Raw genomic sequence first — 1901 nt, 5'->3', positions numbered from 1 at the left:
GTGGATACAAGTTGTGGTGGATTTAGAAAACAAACAGAGTGCCTTAAATGGAAACAGTAGTCTTAGTAAAATGCAAAAACCGTAGGTTAAATTCTAGCTTCCTTTTGTCAAAAGTCGATGTGTCCTTGGGCAAGGTACTTAACCCCAAGATACCTTCTGATCTGTGTATCGTTATTTTATCATTTTATAGTCATTTGGGTGAATGTGGCAATAGTGTCACAACAAAAGCTCCTTATAAATTCCATCTGTATCCATATATATGCTTGTATTGTATCATTGTTCCTTCAGCTGATGGAGCCTAAACATGAAGGGAAGTGGTTTGCTGGTTGATATATTAAAGAATCAACCGTTCATTAAAGTTTAATGATCTATAGGGGTTGTATCATAAATGAATCACTCCAAGTATTCTGCATGCTAACACAAGGGAGTCTTTATCCGTGCAGATGTCTGCATAGCGCAGCATACGATTAAGTAATATTACCGGGTCACTGCTGTTGCTGAGAAGCAAACATCTGGAAATGTAACGAGGGTGTGCATTCTTTTTTCAGATCCATTACAAGAAACGTTGTAACAGCAGGTAGAGCATCAGGAACAAGGTTGGTAAGCTACCCACTGAGATTAGACAGAACATTTTGCAAAAACCCAAAGTCCATGCGTATTTGAACCTCTGTTTAAAGAAGCATGTCTGTGTGTATGAACATATCGACATCTTTGAAAGCGCTCTAAAGAGTTACATGCAGGTAACCAGGTAAGCTTCAGAACTGGTTTGACTTAGAGGCCACTTCCCGACCGGCACCAAACTATCTTCCCTTCCCAATTCATATTTCAGAATTAATCATATATTATTTACATTTGGCAGCGAAATCAGAGCCCCCCTACAGTGTCATAATTACAGTGTAATAGACTCCAGCAGCTTTTTATCTCTTTCAACCAGCTTGTAATATTTACATTCTAATTGGGTATTTTGCAGTTTTTTTCAAAGATACACATTTCAGTCCCATATTAATATTATTTCCTGTGGATCTCTTGCATGTAAACACTCTGGAATGAAGCGCAGGAGTGTTGACCTCCTCCAGTAGCAAATATAACTACAAAATACATGAATTGGTTTCTACAGGGGAAAAAAAAAAGCAATCTGACAGTGGCTGAATTACAAATGGGCTTCAGTCTAAATCATAATGCTTAAAAATCTAACTTCTATGATTTTCCCAAAGAAACAAGTTCTGACCCCCATATTTCCACATTCTTCCTGCTGTATAGTGTCCCCGACATCTTCCTTCATTACTGTCCATATGGTCTCCCACTGATGTGTCACTGGCTTGTATTAATATCTCTTTGCGTACTCTTCAGTGTCCGTTTACATCTACAAAAGCTATCACATCAAAGAAGGGGAGAACAGGATGAGTAACTGTGTCTTGTAGCAGGGAGGGGCTGGACATCATTATTTGTATTTACATGGCCTCCTCCTGGGTTGAAAGGGTCAGGGAGGGAAGATGAGGTGTCAGCACTGGGTGGTTAGTCTCTTTAGAAATGTCTCATATTGATACTTCATATTCACGAGTGTCCTGCTGTAAAGGAAACAGAGGGGAACAGGCGGCGTTAGTTCAACAAACTCAAAGAGAAATGATTGATTATTTAGTAGTAGATTGTACATTGTTACAACTTTTCACTATTAGTGCTGTTTGGGCTTGTTAGTCTCATCAGTTTTTATGTCCTAAGCTGGTAAACATGAGAAACCAAATACGAAAAATCACAAAGATCAGCCTGGACAATCCACTGGACTTATTTTCCAAGATTAAAGTAATTTCGTTTCCCATCCAGGAAAGTTTTTCAATTAAAAATGTCAGAATTGTTAGGTTTCTGTTTCTGTTATGTTTTTCTTTTGCTCCTTGATTTCTAGT

At 38.4% G+C, this 1901-nt stretch overlaps 1 protein-coding gene across 1 annotated transcript in view; it reads right to left on the bottom strand.

The window, feature by feature from the left end:
• Positions 1–1508: 1508 nt before the first annotated feature.
• The window catches only part of sez6l (seizure related 6 homolog (mouse)-like), a 184540-nt gene continuing 184147 nt past the window's right edge, over positions 1509–1901 (bottom strand). Inside the window, exon 15 of the mRNA XM_015400958.1 lies at positions 1509–1568. Within this exon, the coding sequence (XP_015256444.1) occupies positions 1536–1568 (33 nt within the window). The 3' untranslated portion in view covers positions 1509–1535. The remainder of the gene's footprint in view (positions 1569–1901) is intronic.

This window comes from Cyprinodon variegatus, unplaced genomic scaffold (genome assembly GCF_000732505.1).
Source record: "Cyprinodon variegatus isolate N-32 unplaced genomic scaffold, C_variegatus-1.0 Scaffold1166, whole genome shotgun sequence".
Taxonomy (NCBI): Eukaryota; Metazoa; Chordata; class Actinopteri; order Cyprinodontiformes; family Cyprinodontidae; genus Cyprinodon; species Cyprinodon variegatus.
Note: the sequence above shows the minus strand (reverse complement) of the source record. Positions and strands in the feature narration are given on the sequence as shown.